At 38.6% G+C, this 20,221-nt stretch overlaps 3 protein-coding genes and 1 long non-coding RNA gene across 8 annotated transcripts; 3 read left to right on the top strand and 1 right to left on the bottom strand.

The window, feature by feature from the left end:
• Positions 1 to 358: 358 nt before the first annotated feature.
• LOC121265137 lies at positions 359 to 6,605 on the top strand. Of its 5 annotated transcripts, XM_041168636.1 has the most exons (4): positions 359 to 408; positions 458 to 545; positions 3,433 to 3,622; positions 6,375 to 6,605. In XM_041168636.1, exon 3 carries the CDS (start codon positions 3,448 to 3,450, stop codon positions 3,592 to 3,594), a length of 147 nt encoding a protein of 48 aa, XP_041024570.1. In that variant the 5' UTR covers positions 359 to 408; positions 458 to 545; positions 3,433 to 3,447; the 3' UTR covers positions 3,595 to 3,622; positions 6,375 to 6,605. The 5 variants fall into 5 exon arrangements, 4 of the variants coding, with proteins under 4 accessions (XP_041024570.1, XP_041024571.1, XP_041024568.1 ...); XR_005940612.1 differs by lacking the exon at positions 359 to 408 and having other exon boundaries at positions 3,399 to 3,680; XM_041168637.1 differs by lacking the exon at positions 359 to 408 and having other exon boundaries at positions 3,423 to 3,622.
• A 56-nt stretch (positions 6,606 to 6,661) lies between these two features.
• On the top strand, positions 6,662 to 13,028 carry LOC121265090 (pentatricopeptide repeat-containing protein At2g35030, mitochondrial-like). Its single transcript, XM_041168558.1, is given in 5 exon segments — positions 6,662 to 8,279; positions 8,282 to 9,550; positions 10,297 to 10,525; positions 12,287 to 12,462; positions 12,558 to 13,028. Coding segments are annotated over 2 exon segments (1,962 nt in total). The 3' UTR covers positions 8,626 to 9,550; positions 10,297 to 10,525; positions 12,287 to 12,462; positions 12,558 to 13,028.
• A 442-nt stretch (positions 13,029 to 13,470) lies between these two features.
• On the bottom strand, positions 13,471 to 15,531 carry LOC121265139. The gene is made up of 2 exons (XR_005940613.1): positions 15,267 to 15,531; positions 13,471 to 14,034 (listed from the first exon to the last, which is right to left on the bottom strand). It is a non-coding gene; the product is annotated as an uncharacterized LOC121265139 (long non-coding RNA).
• A 2,526-nt stretch (positions 15,532 to 18,057) lies between these two features.
• LOC121265107 (uncharacterized protein At5g39865-like) lies at positions 18,058 to 20,029 on the top strand. The gene is made up of 2 exons (XM_041168593.1): positions 18,058 to 18,239; positions 18,277 to 20,029. The coding sequence occupies exon 2, from the start codon at positions 18,319 to 18,321 to the stop codon at positions 19,534 to 19,536; it is 1,218 nt and encodes a 405-aa protein (XP_041024527.1). The 5' UTR covers positions 18,058 to 18,239; positions 18,277 to 18,318; the 3' UTR covers positions 19,537 to 20,029.
• The last annotated feature ends 192 nt before the right edge of the window (positions 20,030 to 20,221 follow it).

Here is a 20,221-nt window from a genome sequence, read left to right as displayed (position 1 = left end):
TTATTAATTAATATTAACAAATAAATTGAACGATTAAAAAAATTATAAATATGAATATATGATAAGTGATAACATATAATTAATAATAATAATTAATATTGACAATTATAAAAACTTAGGGTTAAAAGCCTAAACAAAGGTTAAGATTAAAATTAAATTTAGTCTATCAATAAAAATCAAATAAAACGGCGCCGTTTTTTATCCCCCGGGCGCGCGGCCTTAGGCCCTCACCCATTCACTCTCGTCTCCCTCTCCCTCTCTCCCTCTCATAATTTCCATTTTCCTTCGGCTTCAGGCTTCAAAAAACCCTACCTCCACAAGACCACGCTCGTCTCTCTCTCTCTCTCTTTCCCTGCGAGTCTCGATCTCACCCTGCGACAGTCCCCCCCGATCTCGCCCTGAGCCAGTCCCCCTGACCCCTATCCAGTCCCCCCCCCCCCCCCCCCCCCCCCCCCCCCCCCCCCGACTCTCGTCTCTCTCTCGACGAGTCGCCACGCGACCTCACCCTGACCCAGTAACCACCCCCGCAGGCAGCGGTCGACACGGTAAGCCTCACTCTCTTCTCCCTTCGTCGTCTATCTCTTTGTGTAAAAAGTGAATCTGTGTAATTTTGCGATGATATGGTTGTGTAAAATCTGTGTAATGTTGTGATGATATATGGTTGTGTAAAATCTGTGTAATTTTGTGTTGATGAGTTTGTGTAAAATCTGTGTAATTTTGTGATGATGAGTTTGTATAAAATATGTGTAACTAAAATAGGATGGATGTTGCAGACTTGCAGTTGATGTGTTTGAGTTAATATTGGGGCTGCTTTTGTTGGGATGTTTTGAAGGAATAAACTGTGATTATACTTGTTTGGACGGATGTTGCAGTTGATGAGTCTGTGTAAAATCTGTGTAACTAAAATAGAATGAGTTTGGGGCTGTTTTTTTGTTGTTGCAAGGAATGATTGGATAAAACCGTGATTATACTGGGGCTGTTTTAATTTGAGTTAATATTGGGGCTGTTTTTGTTCGGATGTTTTTGAATCACTACTGTGATTATACTTGTTTTTGGAGCTGTTTTTGTTTGTGTTGTGGTTTGGGGCTGTTTATATATTAATATGATGCTAAAGTTGGGACTGTTTTAGTGAACATGTGGGCTGTTTTATTTTCTTTCTGTAATTGATGGTGTGGTTGGGCAGTTAATCTGTGTTCCACAAAGTTGAACAAAGTGCAAAGTTGAAGTTTTATCACCTCTAGGAATTCGGACTTGACGAAATCACCTCTTTTTGATAACCTAATTTAGTGCATATACGACATAAGTTGTCATGTTATTCCCTGAAAGTCCTGCTGATGTCTGTTTTGTGGCTGACAATCTTGAAAATCATGAAAAGAAAGATTGGATAACTTATATCATGTTCCTTGGTTGAATTGAGAGGACCATCAACAATGCTTGCATTGGATTTTTGGAGCTTGTTAGTCTCTTTGAACTGTTATATAGTTCTTGGAGTTCGGGAACTCCTAAATTTCATGGTATTAATGTTATTCTCTGTGAAATTCATGGAGGATAATGGATATTTACTGCATAGCAAAATTCATAGTTAGCTCTATTGTCATTATCATTTTCTGGTTGGCATGGCAGTGTGGCACTTTGAACATTAATTTGTTATAATATGTTTGTTGTTGGGAACATTTAATTTGGTTGGCACTTAGAAAATGTTGGGTTTCTCTTTTTTTCAAAATTAGAACTTAAAAAATGTTTGTTGTAATCATTGTAAGAACATATTATTATGATTGATGTGGATGATAGTTGTGGATGATTTTGGATGTGGTTGATGGATGATGGGTGTGGATGTTTATTGTAGACTTGAAGTGATTAGTTGGATGTGGATGATGGATGATGCATTGATGGGAGTGGATGTTTATTGCAGTGATTGGTTATTTTTAATTTTTAATTTTTTAATTTTTTGAAGCATGTTAGTAACTTAGTATGTTACTTGTTTTTATTTAGTTTTATTTTTTGCTATGTTTTTAGTAAAAAGTAAATTATTTACTTTAGATTGTGATTTTTGAAAAAAAATTAAATTTAAAAGCTCACACAAAAAATTCTTTTTAAAAAGTGTGCCAAATAAGAAGTTGAAAACAGTAAGAAAAAAAGCCTAAATCTGACTCTACTCCGACAAGTCGGAGTCGGAGTCGGAGCGGAGGATGAACATGTCGGAGTTGGAGTTGGAGGTCGGATTCAACCTCTGACAAAGTTGGAGTTGGAGGATGGCCATGCCAACTCCCACTTGGTTTGTGCTCAGCCCTAGTTCTCGTTTGGTTACATAGATGAGATGAAAGTTGAATAAAATATAATTTTTTAATATAAATTTTTATTTTAAAATTTTTAAAAAATTAAATTATTTATTATAATTTACATAAAAATTTTATAATAATTAAATAGAATGAAATAAGATAAACGAGACAGTTTAACGAGGCCTTATACAATTTTTACAAATTTGTAAGAAAAATCAATGACTTGTACCCCATGCATCACATTCCTTCAACTCTTACCTGTTTCTTTAACTACACCTTTTTTATTAGGGGTGCTACCCACACCATATGGTGTGGGGTAGCCCCCTCCCCATCCCCCACCCACACCCAATCCGTCCTACCCCCCGCCCACTTCAATAATGGACTACAGTCCACTAGGCCCAAAATTATTCTTGGGTCTAAAAGTGATCAAAATCACATTTTTGGACTCAAAATGTAAATTTAAATTTGTAAATATGACTATAATATTTTGTGTAAGTTGTAGTGTAGTAGGATGACCCTTTTATAGATTGTCTTTACAATGCAAGTCTCACACTTAAGCAATGTGGGACTCTTGTATTGCTTTGGCAATCTATAAAATGGTCACCTTACTACAGTACAACTTACACAAAATATTAAGTAAAAGTTCTACTTAATACATATTACTATATTTATATAAAGTACAAATAATAAATATTTATAAATATGTATAGTATAAATATATATTTATATAATAAAATATATAAGTGCGGGCGGGGTTGGGCCCTCCCTGCCCCCTGCCCCTGCTATGGGGCCTAGATGCGGGGCGGGGCCTCGCTGCCTACTCCTATTTTTTATCATCTCTTATGACTCTTTTGTTATTTCCAAATAGAGGAATTCTATGCATCAGCCACTATGCACTTTCATACTCATATCTATAACTTTTTTTTATAAGGTATGAGTGTTTTTCATAAGGTGTGAGGGTATTTTTCATAGGGTGTGGGGTGTGAGGTAGTACATAGTGGTTGATGAGAAAAAAATTTCTTCCAAACAAGGGCTTTGATCCTCAAATGGGTTTTCTTTAAATACAAAAACAATTTTATTTTATTTTTTATCAGTCTTTAAATACAAAAACGATATCAGGGTTTGAATCGTTTGATTGGAAAGCAAAAAACAGAAAGATTCAGAGACAATGGCAATGCCATGGGCCATGACCCTTTGGATGGCAAAGATGGTGTGGGTGGCTCTGACTGGCTGGGTCTCTTCTTGCTTGATCGTTGCTGATGAGGTTGCCAGCTCTCTCAGAACCGGCGATATTGGTCCTTTCCATGTTGGCTGATTGGGTTGTCGAATTCGACACTATCTGGGTTTGTCTCTTGGAACCCTGCTAGTTGTTTCTCATATGTGATACTAATATCCCTTTCTGTGAGTATACTTCCGTTTTTTAGTTAATAATCCCTATTTATAATTAACTATTTGACAAATAGAAGTTATATTATCCTTTAAAGCGGTAGGTTTCACCTGTGATTGAATGTAACATCTCGTCAATTCAAAGTCGTGGTTCTTGTTTGGGAACTTTGAGTTTTTTTCTTCTTCTTTTTTTTTTTTTTTTTTTTTTTGTGTTCCCGATATCCGCTCTGCTCGGTTTCGAAGAGTGCCTATTTATAAAAATATAAATCTAATTAAAGATTCTAACTTTCTTCATGTTCCCAACAACTTGGTCCTTTGCAAACAAAGTACCGAAAGTAGCAACAAATCACAGAGCCAAATGGCATCTACAGGCAAGGCAAGGAATAAAATTATGTCAAAAAACAGAATGGAAAAGAAAGGTAACGATAAACGTAAATTTCTGCCAAAAAAAGGAAAGAAAAACTTTTTAAAGGGGACATTTGGGCATAAATGTAAGCAGATGTGAGCTCTTTGAGGCCAAGGTAACAAAGAGAATGCACTCAAGGTCTGAATTTGGGGCATGAAAGACATAATTTGAGTATAGATAGTAGGATTCTTTTTCTTTTTTGTTAATGAATATTCTTAAAAAATTGAAAGTAAAAGATGGTTGGATTCAGTCTTCAGAACCAGGGTATCGGGAATTGATAGTTTGGCTGGGGGTTACATTTTGGTGAAGCCTGAAGGCATATGTGCCACCTCCTATTTCCTTTAATTAGGTTGCTAAGGTTATAGTATGCAGTATCAACTATTATCCCGTTCAAATTTATTTTAGGATATCGTTTTCAAATTTCAAGTTATTGGTCAGTCAAGTCTGGCATAAACCACATACCTGTACCCATGAAAGATGGCATCTAAGGATCTAGGTAGTATTGGAAATAAAATTAGCAATGTTTATTCCTAGGATGTACCAGAAAGAGATTTTAAAAAATGTGTTTCTCTTTATCGCTGAATTGCAGTCAGTTATTTCTCGGTTGTGGGCACAACCACACATTTTTGTCCACATCATTTCACTTTGATGATACTCCTTTTGCAACTTTGCTTTCTTAGCAGCATAATTTAAGAGCAAGCATAATAATGTTAAGAGTTTGAAGTACTTTTAAGGATCTTTATTTTGGTGGAGCTGTTAAATTCAGAATCTGTATGCAGATCCTTATTTGTGGATGTGTTTATTACACAAAGAATAAGGTTCCATTGTCTCAAATGAGCTATGATGTTGATAAATAAGCTGTAGGAGGCTATCACTGAAGCTGCCTAGGCATTGAGAGAACTAGGAGTCAGTGTTTTAGAAGACCTCAGTTTTGCAATTGTCTGTTTTACTTATGGTTATTATAAGCAAGTGTTGGTAGAACTCTATGCATATGCTAGTGTAAGCCACCTCTGTCATGCAAAAGCCGCGTGTGCTAAGACCATACTTTTCCCCCCCTTTTTGGCTTATGGCTAGAAAAAATTCCCATTGTACAAAAGTCAATGTAATCTTTTTTCCCCACTTGAACAAAGGTAACCTCAGTCACTGCTCGATTTTCGCTTATCTTGGTTTCTTTTTGAGCAATAGACTTGGCTTATTCATTATACACCCTGAGCATATTAAGTTGTATGCCCCCTAAGTCCTGGCAGAAGTGGGATTCCCTCCTCGAGGAGCGGCACAATTTGTAAAGTGTCTTCCTCTTCTTTATTTTCATCCTCTTCCTCATCTTGTCCTCTTTTTAGGAAGGTACTCTGGTACCAAAAAAGAGGAAGCAAATCTAATATTTATTAGCAAGTGGTGTTGCGAAATTTGGATACGGCTGTTTCCATCTCTGTAGTATCTTTCTTTATGTCAGTTGCTTTATAGATGTATTTGTTCGTACACACCCACTGTAACAAAAATATAATGGCTTGGTTAAGATCTTGCACAGTTTTGTCTTGTAAATAACTTAAACTACCCAGAAAAAATATGACGTGAATTTTGGTGCCGTGGCTAACGCCTAACGGAGTAGCTGTTTGAAAAACAAAATCAGGATCAGAGTGAGTGTCTGAAATGTAAAGCTAATGAATCCATATGTAGAATATGTATAGGACCTGGGAATGAGCCATGTAGGCCCGTCAATAGAGCCCTTGGAAATGCACTTTAAAACACCACAGATATTATAAAAAAAATGGTCAATGCATGTGAGAGCACAGCAATGCTTAAAGCCGGCAGATGTTGTTGGGGTTCAGTGACTCCGGACTCAGTTTTCTTTGCTGGAGAAAACTTCTGTAGAGCTCCGGTCTGGTGGAAGTGAGGCTACAGGTGGACTTGGGTCTGAGGCAACATTTTTATTTTAAATAGAGAAATGATAAACTACCAGCTAATTTACTACTCTTAAACTACTATTGAATAAAATAATATTTTTTTGAAATTTGATTTTGATTTTAATTTGATGTATCAAAAATTTGAAAAAATTATATTTTATGAGGAAGTAGTTGATAAATTATAGATGGGTTGTTACCGTATCATTGCTCTTTTAAATATGGCTCACGAAATCCGACTATTAAAAAATGTGGTTGATGACTCTATTTGCATTTTATTCCTTGTGAGTGGTTCTGCTTGCAAAAATTCCAATCATTATTATTAGTTCTGTGCTCTTTTGAAGTTTGAGATGGCTTCTTGCATCTTTTAGTGGTCATAACCAAATTTATGTTCACGTGCAGATGAGCAGAGCCCAAAAGCTACCAAGAAAAGCATATTGGGGGGATTGAATATCTGAGGCGTGGGGATGTAAAACTGCCTCTGATTTTCTATGTAACTCTGAATTTACGGCTTGTAATTGGTGCCGTAATGTTTGCAGCACCAACTTTGTATAGTAACTATAGGTGCTCAATGTTTTGATGCCAAATTCTTGGTTACGTAAGGTTTCTTTTATGTGAGAGTGTTTTCATGAAGAGGCTCGTCATCATGGTTATGGGGATGTTTTGATACTCCTAGATTCTTGCTGAACATGTCAGCTTCTTTTCGAGTATCGATTAATGTAAAACAGTGCAGCGGTATTGCTAGATCACCAATCTTGAACTGTGTCCGAAGTAGTATACCATTTTTATCGGATCCCAAGCTTCTATATGGATGCCAAATTTATTTTTACCACTCAGTGAATGAGACGGGAATGGCCAGATTTGCGACACCTGGAAGAGATTATAGCGCAAACTCGAATGTGGCACGGTCAAATTGGCTGATCACCAAGCTCTGCAGAGAGGGTAAAATAGGAGAAGCACAGCAGGTGTTTGATGGTATGTGCGAGAGAGATGTGGTCACATGGACGACAGTGATCACGGGGTATATAAAGTGTGGTATGGTTGAGGAGGCAAGGAGGTTGTTTGATAGAGTGGATGCTAAGAAGAATGTGATTACTTGGACGGCTTTGGTTAGTGGGTATATAAGGTTAAATAGGATTAAGGAAGCGGAGTGGTTGTTCTATGAGATGCCGGTTAAGAATGTGGTTTCTTGGAACACAATGATTGATGGGTATGCAAGAAATGGTAAGGCTGATTTGGCTTTGGATTTGTTTGAAAGGATGCCGGAGAGGAATGTGGTTTCGTGGAATACCATTATAACAGCACTGGCACAATGTGGGATGATTGACAAGGCACAAATGCTTTTTGAACGGATGCCTGAAAGGGATGTTATTTCGTGGACTGCAATGGTTGCGGGTTTGTCGAGAAATAGGAGGATTGATGAGGCGCGGGTACTTTTTGATTTGATGCCCGAAAGGAATGTAGTTTCTTGGAATGCTATGATTACAGGTTATGCACAGAATAAGAGGTTGGATGAGGCTTTTGACTTGTTTGAGAGAATGCCGGAGAGGGACATGCCTTCGTGGAATACCATGATTACAGGGCTTATTCAGAATGGGGAGTTAAGTAGGGCATGGAAGTTGTTTCACGAAATGCCTCAAAAGAATGTGATATCTTGGACTGCAATTATCACAGGGTATATTCAAGATGGGCAAAGTGAAAAAGCATTGAAGATTTTCTCAAAAATGTTGGCGGTCGGTGGGGTGAAACCCAATCAGGGAACTTTTGTGACTGTTTTGGGTGCTTGTAGTGACCTAGCTGGTCTTACCGAGGGAAAGCAAATTCATCAGATGATAAGTAAAACAACCTATCAGGATTGTGCTTTTGCGGTGTCAGCACTCATAAACATGTATTCAAAGTGTGGGGAGTTGGGTACCGCCAGGAAGATGTTTGATGATGGGATGACAAACCATAGGGATTTAGTTTCTTGGAATGGTATGATTGCAGCCTATTCTCACCATGGTTGTGGCAGAGAGGCAATTAATTTGTTCAATGAAATGCGGGAATTAGGGGTTCAACCTGATGATGTCACCTATGTAGGGTTGCTCTCAGCATGCAGCCATGCTGGTTTGGTAGATGAGGGGCTAAAGCATTTTGATGAGCTTGTGAGAGATGAATCCATAATCGTGAGAGAAGATCACTACACATGCTTGGTTGATCTCTGTGGCCGTGCCGGGAGGCTCAAAGAGGCATTTGATTTTATAAGGCGGCTTGGGACTAAGCCATCAGCATCTGTTTTGGGGGCTCTACTTGCTGGATGTAATGTTCACGGGATATGGACATGGGGAAGCTGGTTGCAAAGGAGCTTTCAGAGTTGGAGCCAGAGAATGCAGGCACGTATTTATTATTGTCTAACATATATGCTTCGGCGGGGAAATGGAGAGAAGCTGCTAAAGTGAGGCTGAAAATGAAGGCTAAGGGATTGAAGAAACAGCCTGGTTGCAGTTGGATAGAGATTGGGAATAGTGCACATGTGTTTGTTGTTGGCGATAAGTCTCATAGTCAATCAGAACGTGTTTGTTCATTACTTCAGGATCTTCATGCAAAAATTAAAAAAGTTGGATATATACCAGACAATGAGTTGATGGTGGATGAGGGATTTTCTGTGACATGAGTGTTGGCAGGAAATTGATGATACTAGTCCTAGAGGTGATGTGGAGAATTTATGCTTAATTGGGAGCATCTATTTAATAATTGCCGTGGTTCATATTGGAGAACACATTGGTCATCACTGATGATTTTTGGGTTAAAATGAACTAAAAAGTAGCAAGGTAAAAGGAAATCCTGTGCCATCTTTCCACTGGTACAGGCCAAAATCTCCTCCATTCTCTTATGCTAATTCTGCATTTATATGTTGCCTTGCTTGTATCCCCTTCACCCTCACAAATGATAACTTGGTTTCATGCCCTTTGTACCTACCTTTGAGTTCCAGCCACTTCAGAAGCTTTCTGCTATCCTCTACAGAAAAAAGTATAGCATTTTTTCCCCATTCAACCATTTTAGATGAGTTCCTGCTTTCTGAAAGTTATATTTGCATGAGGTGTCAAGTTTAGGAATGAAATAGAAGTGGAAAAAACAATTGAGAACGAAGATTGCAAGATAAAAGTAGCATCTCTGATGTGCGCAAGTTCAGCCTGTAAGGATCATATATTGACTGGAATAATACAAAGATGCAAATTGCGTGAGAATTGTGGTTCTTTTTATTCACTGTATTTAAGGGTCAATTCCTGATGTCAAATAAGCTGGTTGATTAGAAAGGTTGCTTGGAAGGCATGGAAACAGTTTTGGAAGCAGCTCTTTGGTTAATTTAGACCAACTGTTAAGTATTTTTTCATGTGATCTGTGTGAGTGCAGTTGTCATTGTTATTTGGCAGGGCTGCTGTCCCTTGTTTAGTGGATTTTGTAGATCATCCGACCTACTCCTCTTGTACTAGTTTATTCTCTTTGTAATAATTTTTGACTACTTATAGAAGTGCAGTGTAGGCAAGTAAACAACATGCCTAGGCAATGCAGGATTCAAGGAAGCTTGAGGAGGAAAGGTATGCAGCTTGTTTCTATGCCATGATATATTAAATATATTATCAACCAGAGGATATTATTAGAAGAGGCTACAGAGATTGATTATCCTCCCAAGTCCCAACCCACATGATAGTATGTTAGTTTCTGTACTTCTTTCATAACTCAACCCAAAATCTTCCACTCACCCAACAAATCTTCCTACGCATGAGCTTGTTTTGTTAGCATTTGATGATTAGAAAATATGTATTTCGCTCGTGGGGTGTGTGAATAAGGTCGCCACTTATGCATTTGACAGATATGTTTGCCATTTTGGACAAAAAAGTGGAACTGCAAGACAACAGAGTAGATGCGATCATCATGACCGCTTGTAACGTAAGCACCACATCAGAACAATGGAGGTGTGTTCCGGTCTGTGTGACATGTAGGCTTAAAAGAGTTAAAAGGTGCATGCTGGTCCTGCACCTTATAATGCATACGTCCATTTCAAATCTATTAATTGGGTGGGATGCATAAGATAGCAACCTTTTATATTTTTTTCACTTGGATTTCATAATGTCTTGCTGCTTTTACTGAGTTTGCCAGATTGAGATAACCTTTTTGAGTTTCAGAACTACCTGCTATGTTTGTTTGCTGAGAAATTGGTAAAAAGGTTAACATATATAATAAGAGTAAATCTATACATCACCTACTGTTTACTAACACCACACACCTGACGTGGTCTTTTTTTTTTTTTTTTTTTTCTGTGAAACGTGCGTTCTACCTTTAGAAGGAAGAGCCCATTTTCAAAATTGATCAAACCTCCCACTCCTCGCATTCATGGCTTCTTCTTCCCCTCTGCCCAATGCCCCGCCGTCTCCAGTTCGTGGATTCTCTTCCGCAGATTAGTACTTCAGTTCATGGCTGATGATCACCTCCCTGCGTTCGCCCCTCTGCTTGCACTTCTTCTTCCCCAGTTGGTGAGATTTGTTTGGCCGCCCCTCTGCCCAGCTTCCAAGGTAACGTTGGAGATATTTTTTTCTTGTATTATGGTTATGGTTTCTGCTTGTGTACTGAGGGAGGTGAAGGGAGGCTATGGTTTGTTTGTGTTATGGGTTTTGGTGAGATGGGTATTGAAAATTTTGGGGCTTAGGGTATTTTTCCTTCGTGTATTCCAGATTGCAACTTCTTTGCACAGTGTTTGTCGCATTGTTTGAGCACTAAGTTAGAAAACCCACTAGATATTGTTTGTACTCTTAATCATGGCTTCTGATCTGTGCATTTGGGATAGATTAATCTCGTACTGTCAGTATACACATGGTTGTTGAACATTATAGATAGACAGGATAGAAAGAAGCATCAAATAAGATATATCCTGCAAATTAATCTCTCCTTTCGCACTCTCTCCCCTGTCAGACTATGGAATTCCTTGAAATGTGCATTAGCTATTGTCTAATCTAAAGCAGATCTCAGGGAATGAACTAGAGTAAAACACCAAGTCTCCCATAAACTATCTAACAACATCCTCTCCATTTCACTTGAATGGATATTACCTATATTGTACCAAGTATGAAGTATGGTTATTGCATTTTTATGAATGATTAGAGTGACAAGTACAATAAAAAAAAATCCACCTAATGTTTTGCACTAAATAGATGCTATTCATTTCAAGTAAATGAAAGGATCCTTATCCACCAACTACCACCCCTAGGTCCCTGGTTTTAAACATGCCTCTAATCTGTGACTCGTTATAACTCACCTTTAAATCCTCTCTAGGTTTGCTTGAGAATTATGAAGATCAATAGTCTTTGATTTTCTTTTTGTCACCTACCATAATTATGCAAATCAGGCTTAACTTCATGGGTTTCAAAAGCACTTATTTATTTATTTTTGATAAGTAAAATAAGTATTTGTTAAACCACCAACTGTCAATTACAAAGATAGAAAAGCCCTAATTATGTAGGCGCATTAGAAACTAAGAAATCATGAAGGTCCATGCCATTAAAATCCACAGCAATGGCCCAAGTACAAAGAATCCTAAAAAATAACAGTTTTAGCTCTGCTAAGGATCTCTCTGTCTTCAAAAGTCCTCCCATTGCGCTCCTGCCATAGACACCACATAATACAGATAGGGATCATCTTCCAAACCGCTCTAATCTGTCTCACACCTCGAATTGAGATCCAGCAAGCCAATACATCCAAAACGGTTTCCGGCATAACCAATGCTAAGTCCACTCTTTTAAACACCTCATCCCAAAGAGTCCTGGCTACCTCGCAGTGTAAAAGTAAATGATTCACAGACTCACCTCTGCTTTTACACATACAATACCAATCTGCAATGATTATCCTCCTTTTTCTCAGATTAAACTAGTTTTGATTTTATTTTTCTGCATCTACTTCTCAGACTTTTTTTTTTTTGACACACTCACACCTCATCCAAGGGGAAAAAAAGAAGAAGAATATTAAAAAAGAAGCTGAAATTATCAGTAACTACCTTGCTACTGTGATTGTCATCCTTCTATTAATTTGATGCTGCAGTTTGGCTAATGATAAGAACAAAGTACAGGTGAAAAGGGGAACCAAACCCATTTTAGTTCAGAAATTTTGCAATCAATTTATTTTTCGTTGCCTTCTGAAATATTTTCTTCTTAAAGATCCCATTTTGTGAGTTCTTGGTGGTGAGAATGTCAGGATTTTGGTACTCTGATTAGTTGATATTCTTGAAGCATTGGCTGTGTGTCTATTGGTTTATTTAACCATGTTTTTTACTTCAATCGCAGAGAGTTTGGATTGAGATTCCTTGGCTTGCACCAACTGAAGTTCCATTCTTGGGTTGGGTTGTTTCAATTGGACAAGTTGGTTTCCTTTGTTTGTGGGCAATATTTTAATCCTTTCCCTGGGAGTTGAACCGTGTTGCTTTCAAAGGATATTGAATATTTATCTCTTTAGTTTTTGGGTAAATGAAAATATTCAATATCTCCTTGAATTCTACCTGTAAGCAGCCGCATTCCCTTTTTTTCCTTACTGTTGTTGCTCATTTGTTTTATATAGGCCGGCCTGGGGAGCTCAAGTCGGTCAAGGATCTATATGACTTCAAAAATTTGTCGGTTCTTTTTCTTATTGGTTTCATCTCCAATTGTACAACCCTTCTGAAGAGGAAGAAAGTCTCCGAATGAAGTTCTGTTAATGACAACTTCCACCCATTGTCTTATTCAAGTTTGAGTCGGAAGCAAACCTGAGAACGTTGGCAGTTCCCCTCCCATCTTCCTAGTGAAGGCCAGCTTATATAGGATTTAGATTGTGTTGTGAAAGGTACAATGAACTATGATGATTAATTTGCATCCGATTATTCCATGGAGAATCTGATGCCATTTCAGACAATGTATTGTTTTCATCAAAATGTGGTTGTGGAGTAGTTTGTAAAAACTGTAATTTGTAATTTGAAGCTTGAAGAATGTTGAAATTTGTAGTTTTTATCAAATTGTGGTTGTAAATTTGCACTTTGTAGTTTGAAGAATGTTATATCTAAGAGTCAAGATCTCCAAATTATACTCAGAACGTTACATCTTGAAAGTATGAATACAGCTGGCTGATTTGTGACAATTTTAGCATGAAAATATTGCCCATGGATAGCCATGATATTGTTTTACTTTTACAAGTTCTTTTCTTCTTTCTTTTGATTGGGTTTTGTTTTTTAAACTGCTGATTGTGGCATCCATTTCATTTTGGCTTGATGACTTGAATGAAGTTAGTGAAAATTATTCCTCCATTTCACAAATCTTTAGTTCTCTTTATGTGAGGGGATGGCCTGATGAGCAAGAGGAATGCATATAGTTATGCTGGCTGATTTTTTAGCTAAATAGGAAATTTATTTAGATAGAAAAGTATTAATATCTTGGTGTAAGCTAAATTCAGGCAGAAACTCGCATCAAGACCAAAGGCTTTTTCAATACAAATGTTGAAGTGATTTTGACACGATGCTTTCCGCTATTTACATATTTGATCCAAACCAACCAGAAAAAATACAATCAATAGATACAACTCAATACAAACACAACCATATCCGTATGCACGACACTCCGCTTTTCAAGTTTGACCTTAACCTTGTGAACAGTTGTCTCTCTCTTAGTTTATCTTTTTTTTCCGAGCTTCATACTTGTGCAACAATACATTATCCTCCCTCTTCCAATCTTGGTTCTCTGTTGTCAGAATGTTCTCCTCTATTAGTTGAAGTCTATCCGCCCATACGAAGAATTCACATATTGCTTCCCCCTGCACACAGTTCGAACGTTTCACATGACAAAATAGGATTCAAAAGCAATACAAAAATATGGCAAGAAGTTTACTTTACGGTGTAATTCTGTACAAAACAAAATTTCATTAAAACATGCTTAACTCACTATCTACAACAACATTGAATCATGAAAGTCCAAGACTTGCCTTCTTATACACATAAAAATTTCCATCAGTATGAGCTACAACAATAGCACCATCACCTCCAAGCACCCATGCAACACTAGTGCAACAACTGTCGAAAAGAGACAAGGTAGTAACAACAAAAGGTCATGCGTGTGTGCAAGCTATTAGTTACAAAATCACTTTTCATTTTTCCAACCCTCAATGTCAAGGGCTGCGACGGTGGTGTGAAGAAAGGTTTCAGACTTGAGCTTTGCCAAGTATATGCAGCCTACATCCAGAATTTACCAGTTGAAACTACATATGCATGTATGTATGTAAATTTTGACAGACTAATTTGCATACCCACACAAAATCAAGCAGTTATTTTTGAGATGGGATAAGAATATTTTTCTTGGATTATAAAATATTAAAATCCCTGTGTAAAGGCATTGTGAGAATTTTGAAGCAGGGTGAAGAACTGCATATTATCTCAACTAGATCAGAAAATGGCGTATATACACAATAAATAAATAAAAAGAAACAATTGTGCATCCAAGAACTAGAGCAAACAAATACCGCCTGTGGAAGTAAATAATGATCATCTTGGGATATATCCTGAGGTGAATTTCAATGACTTAGTGAAATCTAACAACTATATCAACCAGATTAAATTCAGTGCATGAAATAAATAGAATAATCCATAATATAGATTGCATATAGCATTTTACTAAAGCATGGTTAACCTCAAATACTTCCTTTTTTTCTTTTATAGGTATATCCCTCAAACACTTCCCTGCAATAAATTGAAATTTGATGCAGATGATTTTTATATTCATAAATTATACACAATACAATCGAAGACACTTTTTTTTTCAACAAAACAGACTAGAGGATTGCTTGTTCATTCCCTGAGATCTGCTTTAGATTAGACAATAGCTAATGCACATTTCAAGGAATTCCATAGTCTGACAGGCGAGTGAGTGCGAGAGGAGAGCTTATCAGGGGGATATATCTTATTTGATGCTTCTTTCTATCCTGTCTATCTATACTGTTCAACAACCATGTGTATACTGACGGTATGAGATTAATCTATCCCAAATGCACAGATCAGAAGCCATGATTAAGACTACAACCAATATCCAGTGGGTTTTCTAACTCAGTGCTCAAAAAATGCGACAAACGCTGCTCAAAGAAGCTGCAATCTATAATACACGAAGGAAAAATAACCTAAGCCCCAAAATTTTCAATACCCATCTCACCAAAACCCATAACACAAACAAATCGTAGCCTCCCTTCACCTCCCTCAGTACACAAGCAGAAACCATAACCATAATACAAGAAAACAAATATCTCCAACGTTACCTGGGAAGTTGGACAGAGGGGCGGCCAGACAAATCTCACCAACTGGGGAAGAAGAAGCGCGAGCGGTGGGGCGAACGCGGGGAGGTGATCATCAGCCACGAACTGAAGTACTAATCTGCGGAAGAGAATCCACGAACTGGAGACGGCGGGGCGCTGGCCAAAGGGGAAGAAGAAGCCATGAACGCAGGGAGTGGGAGGTTTGATCAATTTTGAAAATGGGCCCTTCCTTCTGAAGGTAGAACGCGCGTTTCACAGGGCGAAAGAGAAAAAAGGACGTGGGGTTATTGGACAAAAGGCTGACCGCTGATGTTTAGATTTACTTTACTCTTATAATAATGATAAAAATAATAATAATAATTTATAATCAGTCACTATTTATCATTCCACACTCTACATTTTATGAAAAAAGAAAAACTTGAAGCCGGATGGGTGTGAGAAACATTTTCTCACCACCCAATAACAAACAGACGAGTAGGCGATCTATTTATAATTGAAATGTATCTGCATGTATGAGAAAAGACGCTCACTCTCCCTCTCATCTTCACTATCCCTCTCCCGCCCAGCCCTCTCCTTTCTCTCCCTCCCATCTACAACGCTCCATGCTAGCACCCTCTCGAGCCCATCTGCACTCCTCCACAGTCGACAAACCCTTGAAGCCTTTTCTTTTCTCTCCCTCCCATCTGCACTCCTCTATTGTCAACGAAAGCCCCAAAAAAAAAAGCCAGCCCTCTCCTTCTTTCTCTCCCTCTCCCCTCCCCACCTACACTCGACACCGACGTCGATGGAAGCCCCAAAACATCATCTTCAAAGTTTGAAAGGTAAAAAAATTTTATGTTCGGTCTATATTTTGTGCAATTTCCTTCATTGGTCTTTGGTTTGGTCTTTTGTTGGGCTTCGGCGTGGAACTTTGATTAGTAGCAAACTAATAATTGAATTTAGACATGCATCTGGGTACACAAAAATCAGAGCATCTAGCTTGCTCTTTTCATTACTTCAATTGCTAACCTAATGTGTGATACAGAAACTCGAGTAGTCCTCACTCTTTCGAGGACTCTCTTGATTGCATTAACCCACTACTTGATTTCATTTGTTTGGCCAACTCAAATAGATTGCAAGAAGCTGCCATTTATTTCGTGAAGCATTTTCACCACTTTTTTCTTTTTTGGCCTCTTAGTTGGTGTGTTGGTCTTTTGTAGGGTTTTGACGTGGAGGTGTGCAATTGGGCTCGAGAGGGCTTTGGCGTGGGGCCGTCGGCATGGAGCAGATGGGAGGGAGAGAAAGGATAGGGCTGGGCGGTAGAGGGAGAGTGAAGATGAGAGGGAGAGTGGGCATCTTTTCTTATACATGCGGGTACATTTTAGTGATAAATAGATTGTTTACGAGTCTGTTTGTTATTGGCCGGTGGAAAAATATTATTCACACCCATCAAGTCTCAAGCTTTTCTCTTATGAAAAATACCTCATATTCTATAAAAAAATACTTCACATTCTATGAAAAAAATATAAATATAATGTGTGAAAATAAATAGTAACTAATAAATACCTTAAAAAAAACGCTGGTAATTAAATTTCTCCCTTTTCCCATGGTCTCTCGCTGAGAACTTGTCATTCAATGAATCACAGCTTTGCAGCATATATGCACTTACAAAAATTTAAGCTTTGTTCGTTATGTAACAGCGCTTTCACGTGCAAGCCAGGAACTGGATTGGTGGAATATATAAGCCTAATTAATTGCTCGATGGAACATATTGCACAAACCAATCATATGCTGGATTGGTGGAATATATAAGCCTAATTAATTGCTTGATGGAACATATTGCACAAACCAATCACATATGATAGGAACTATGGCAAGTGCTTGGAAAGGAGACTGCAGCCTTGCCTCTTCTTCCATTAAATGCCAGTTACATTTTTTCTGATGAGAGTTGGTGCAACGTATTAATCATTTGGACAGATAAAAAAAACGTTGCAAGTAGGATGAGAATGATTAGTCACCAGGAGTAGTTCAGAACAAGACAATCATGCCACTGTTTTATCAAATACTAATAGTCTATTAAGCAGGTACGAAAAAGAGAGACATACAGAAGTATGGTAGACACAACACGTCTCTTTATTTCATATTTAAGTTTGGTTAATAATCCATTTAATAGGAACGCACTAAGTAGGACCTAATGGCTAACAGTCGGCGAAGTTGGGTGAATAAGGAATCAAGAATGAAAAAAAGGCAAGTCCAACTACATCCACTTAAATACAATAAACTTGGCGTGACAGATTTGTGACTATTGCTTCTACTTGCATTGTTGAGAAATTTAAAATCCACATTACTTTTTTATTTTTATTTTTATTTTTATTTATATCGCTTGAAGACAAGTTTATATATTCTTCAAAACCTGTTGAAGCTTAAACAGCAGGCAAATAAGTTTGAAACGTTAATAGAACATCAAATTACTCTTACAGAATGAAGTAATTAGTAAATCTAATAACCTGATGATATATGATCCAATTCTTCGAATAAAAAAATCTTGATTCGAAAGTGCAATCATTGTATCTATATATATATATAATTAATTAGCATTTGATTGGAAAGATTTGTAAAAGGTAACTGTTTTAATAACTACTAATTAAATAAGAGACCCCTTAACCACATCATCTACAGTGCTCCTAATGACTCCATGCATTTCATCATCTTCCAACTAGTCACCCCCAAACTGCTGTGAGCTCCTCTCCACTCCACACCCCCCCCCCCCCCCCCCCCCCCCCCCCCCCCCCCCCCCCCCCCCCCCCCCCCCCCCCCCCCCCCCCCAAGCACCCGATTCATCTCTAGAAATCTGTCCCCAACTGCAACTAGAATCCCACAAAAGGGCCTTTCCCATGAGAACACAACACAATCCTTAGCCAAACCAAAGCAACCAAAAACCCCTCAAAAAGCCTTTTGAAGAAGATATTAACCGAGCAAAAGCCGAAAAGCTTGATTGTGAGAGAGAGAGAGAGAGAGAGAGAGGGAGAGAGGAGAGAGAGTTTTTAAAGCTATTTGCATTTCCTCGCGATCATCCATGGGCTGCTCTTCTTCAAAACCCAACACCCTTTTACCAGAACACCCATTTCACCCTTCTTCATCATCTTCATCTACTGCTTCACACTCTTCAATTTCTTCACCACGGGTCCCCAGATCTCCCTACCGCCCAACCCCATTTGTCCACCACCCACCTCTCAGGAAGGGCGATACCCACCACCTTGTCTATCTCACCTCCACCACCTATGGTTCGCTCCTCCTCACTGACCGCCCTAAACCCCCGCAGAACCCTAACTTGAATGGTCATGGTCTCCCTGATCACCACCAGACAACCCAGATAAGCTCAATTACACCAACACCAGAACGAGAGCCAGACCCAGAACACTCATTATCCCCAGACTCGGTAATCAACACCTGGGAACTCATGAACGGCCTCGACGACTTCGATTCCGATACCGAAAAGCCCATTTCATCGATTTTCGACCGTCCAATCGTCACTTCAAATAAACCAAGTTCGCGCCGATACTCGGACTGTGAAGGGTCAGTGAAGAAACTGCTCGGTTTATTTGAATCTGTGAAAAACTCGAATTTTTCTTCTGGAAATCAATCGCATTCGACGAAACCACTGTGGCAGCATTTGTCTGAGGAAGCTTTGCTAGCTAAAATGGACCCTAACGTGGTTTCTAGCTACAGGCGAGCATTGTCATCCAGGCAATTGAATCCTACTCAGTCCAAAGGAGTGCGATCACTAGGGTGTAGTCCTACGAGTTATTCATTTTCCAATGGTTGGTATCGTTTGCCAGGCTGTGAAGATAGAATTGTGATCTATTTTACAAGTCTGAGAGGAATTCGAAAGACTTACGAAGATTGTTGTTCGGTTAGGATGATATTCAGGGGCTTTAGAGTGCCGGTTGACGAGAGGGACATTTCGATGGATTCAGAGTATCGAAAGGAATTGCAAAGGGCGCTCAGTGGGAAAGCAGTGAGCTTGCCACAAGTGTTTATTAGGGGGAACTATGTTGGGGGTGCAGAAGAGGTTAAACAACTCAACGAGGTCGGGGAATTGGCTAAGCTTTTGGAGGGGTTCCCGATTAGGGATCCTGCGTTCGTATGCAAGGGGTGTGGCGATGCGAGGTTTGTGCCGTGCCCGAATTGTAATGGCAGTCAGAAGGTGTTTGAAGAGGAGGAAGGAGGGTTGAGGAGGTGCCCGGATTGCAACGAGAACGGCTTGATACGGTGCCCGGGTTGCCGCTCATAATTCCATAAATGTGGATGGATTGATACCAATGGCAGCAAATGACGAATGCGCTTTATTTTATTTTATTTTTGCCGATGTTTTGTTTAGCAATCACTTTTGGAAAAACCAGCCGAGAAAAGAAAAACCTGTGCTCTGTAAGAAAGAAACTTGATCGTACATGAAGTATTTTACTCATGGAAGGAGTTTTGTGAATATTGATCTGCCTGTCATGGTGCAAGTATGTGCTTTTTCAGTTTTCTCAAGAGAAAATAACTCTCACTCAACAATTCTGATTATTGGTTGCATTTACCAATTAAATTGGAAACTGCGGTTTTTTATGGGTTGAGCCAAAGATTATGTCTAGACGACTTTTGTGCTCAAGTCTCTATTGTTTTGGTGTTCAAAAGGCAAAAATGGAATAGTGGCTATAAGGTGGTAAATGAGCTGAACAATTGGAGAGTTCATCTGTAGTTCGTTTATCTCTCTGACCAAACTAGAAAAATCCTCTTTGCTACATATGTTTGTCAACTGAATTTGAGTGAGCACTCTAGTCCTTGTTGCCTTCTCTATTGATGTAGTGTTCTCCATAAAAATGCGTTAAAGTTAGGCTTTTGATCATGGAAAATATGTCCCAAACTTCCATTGTTTTTTTTTTTTTTTTTTTTTTTTTTTTTTTTTTTTTTTTATGTAGGAACACAAAATTTCT

The sequence above is a fragment of the Juglans microcarpa x Juglans regia genome, chromosome 5D (assembly GCF_004785595.1).
Source record: "Juglans microcarpa x Juglans regia isolate MS1-56 chromosome 5D, Jm3101_v1.0, whole genome shotgun sequence".
NCBI classification, from domain to species: domain Eukaryota; kingdom Viridiplantae; phylum Streptophyta; class Magnoliopsida; order Fagales; family Juglandaceae; genus Juglans; species Juglans microcarpa x Juglans regia.
The sequence above is the reverse complement of the archived record's forward strand: the minus strand, read 5'-3'. Positions and strand labels throughout refer to the sequence as shown.

Excerpts from the sequence above, each read along its gene's own strand:
- LOC121265137 (XM_041168636.1), top strand. The coding sequence starts at position 3,448 with ATGGCAATGCCATGGGCCATGACCCTTTGGATGGCAAAGATGGTGTGG.
- LOC121265107 (XM_041168593.1), top strand. The coding sequence starts at position 18,319 with ATGGGCTGCTCTTCTTCAAAACCCAACACCCTTTTACCAGAACACCCA.